Source organism: Pinus tabuliformis, chromosome J (genome assembly GCF_031772625.1).
Source record: "Pinus tabuliformis cultivar Carrire ecotype Pingquan chromosome J, CPIR1, whole genome shotgun sequence".
NCBI classification, from domain to species: Eukaryota; Viridiplantae; Streptophyta; class Pinopsida; order Pinales; family Pinaceae; genus Pinus; species Pinus tabuliformis.
Genome location: NC_142295.1, coordinates 974,045,007 through 974,047,305, shown reverse-complemented (window position 1 = coordinate 974,047,305; position 2,299 = coordinate 974,045,007). Strand labels below are relative to the sequence as shown.

Genomic DNA, 2,299 nt, shown 5'->3' with positions numbered 1-2,299 from the left:
ATATAATATAGATAATTTTTCAAGTAATACAATACCAAGTGGGACCGTTGTTAGTCAACGGGTTTTGTTCCGCTCGTGTACCGAGTGGAGATCGGTCACCAAATCAGAATGAGGGTCAGAATATCTTTCTGTCAAGAGCAGAAAAGCAAGTACTTCTGACACACATTTGAACCTTTTAGAGGAAGCTTCCGTCGACAGACGGAATCGCCGATTCCTGACGACACTATAGCAGAACGAAACAAGGAAGATTCAAGTGGTGCTCACACGGACCCGTGTTCATTTCGTTTGTGAAGCGAATTTTCTCCAATCTTCTTCTTTCAAGGCATGCGAACCGCTCGTCCTTGATTCTTGTGCTCTTCCTTCCGGGTTTCTTTTCTCTCTCAATTTGCTTAATTCGGCTTGAAATTATCTGGAGATCGAGCTCTCTCGTCTCCGATTCTGGCTTCGTTTGATTAGGTATGATTTGTAATGTTATCTTTTCTTTCTCGCTTCAAAGATCAGGTGATTCTTTTTAGCCGGTCTGGCTAAATTTGTTTGTTTTATGGCTAAATTTGTTTGTTTTATGACAATATCTTGTAAGTTAGCTCAAATCTTTTTCGTAATTTCCCAAATCAAGCATTCTGGAATTTTTTCATGAGTACTAAACGGAGTATAGATATTCTGGCCGTTCAACCATGCAAATATCTGCTTTTAACCGTAGATTCAGCAATTTCCGTTCGAAATATCATGCATTTTCACATAGGTTCAGCAATTTCCGTTCAAAATATTTATTTGACTCAGTTATTTCGGATTCTCCGAATTTTGTTCAAAACTTCATAACATTTTGGCATGTTAAGTGAATCTGTTCAAATCTTTAAAGCGCTTTGTCTCGTAGTGTCCTTGGAAATTTTTCCAGCCTTCCGGTGTCAAATTTTATTTTTATTTTACCGGTGATCTGCCTTTGGAGCACTAAAATTTGACGGTTTAGGAAGGCTTTAGGTTGAATTTCAAAGAAAATTGACCTATTCCGTTCTTGCGGCAGTAATGTTACGAGAGGATTTGAGTTGGAAGCCTGGGAACGGCCGTAATCAGCCTTTGCTGATGACTGATCATGGGCGATTCGTTGAGGTGGCCGGCGGTACTACTGCTGAATGCGCAGCCGTTTGTTGTTGCCCCTGCGCTTTGGTCAATCTGGCCGTTCTCGCCTTGGTGAAGTTGCCCGCGGGTATGTTCAAGAAAGCGATGAAGAAAATGAAGAGAAAACCACAAAGGAAGAGCAAACAAGCACACGACAAGGGCACTTTTAAGGAAGAAACTGATTTCGAATTGGAATCTTCAGTGTCTTCGTCACAGGCTGACATGTTGAGCGCGAGGAATGGAAATGGTTTGGCGAGTGATCACGGCTGTATCAGCAATGAGGAATTTTGGGAGGAGGTCACGGGTAAGAGTTATGTAGGGTTTTGGAGGAATCACTCGTTCAAGGAGTAGAGGCCGTTGTTCTATTATGGAGGCGGAAAAATACAAATCTCTCTTTTGTCAACAAATCTGTTACGGTTCTCTCAATCGTATACAGATTCCTGATATGATGGATTATTTTTCGAAATTGAAATTGGCTGCCTCAAGCAAAGATACGTCTCCGGAGTTTCCCCACACTGATCTCCATTGACGATGGCACAAATTAAAAAACCTAAGTTATGTTAGCAACCAGTTGATATAACTTATTGGCATAATGTATTGGTAACGGGAATTGGGGTTTTGCTAGAGGTTTTCCGTAGAAATTCAATAACAGAAGTAATGTGAAGTTATGTTAGCAACAAGTTGATATAACTTATTGGTGGGACATAGGTTACTGGAATTGGGTTTTGTTAGAGGTTGTCGGTAGAAATTTGGGGTTTTATAGACTTGAAGTTGATGCCTCTTTTGCTGTATTCTAGCAAACGATCTGTAAATAAAAACTGTTGAAAGATATTTTCAGTACTAATTTCTCTTAAGAATGAGCTGGACAATTTGGTTGTTTTGTGAATTATTTAGGATTCCTTTGCTTTTGTTGAAAATAATGTGTATCTTTTAATTTCTTTTGAAACCTACCTTGTTTCTAGGACTTCTTTTCGTAGAATAAAAATGTTTATGGCAGCATGTGTTCGCGGTTATGGAACACAGGTCTAGGCACAGAAATTTCTTTGAAAATGCCTTTGTTTGTGTTGTTTATCGAAAAATAATTATGGCAACATGTGATCGGGGATTTGGAATACTGGTCTGGGCACTGAAATTTCTGTTAAAATGCCTTTGCTTATGTTGTTTATCAATTGAAATTTCTTGA

At 39.2% G+C, this 2,299-nt stretch overlaps 1 protein-coding gene across 1 annotated transcript; it reads left to right on the top strand.

Moving 5' to 3' along the window:
- Window positions 1–225: 225 nt before the first annotated feature.
- Window positions 226–1,960, top strand: LOC149230092 (uncharacterized). Its single transcript, XM_089378843.1, has 2 exons — window positions 226–456; window positions 1,022–1,960. Exon 2 carries the CDS (start codon window positions 1,024–1,026, stop codon window positions 1,465–1,467), a length of 444 nt encoding a protein of 147 aa, XP_089234969.1. The 5' UTR covers window positions 226–456; window positions 1,022–1,023; the 3' UTR covers window positions 1,468–1,960.
- Window positions 1,961–2,299: the final 339 nt, after the last annotated feature.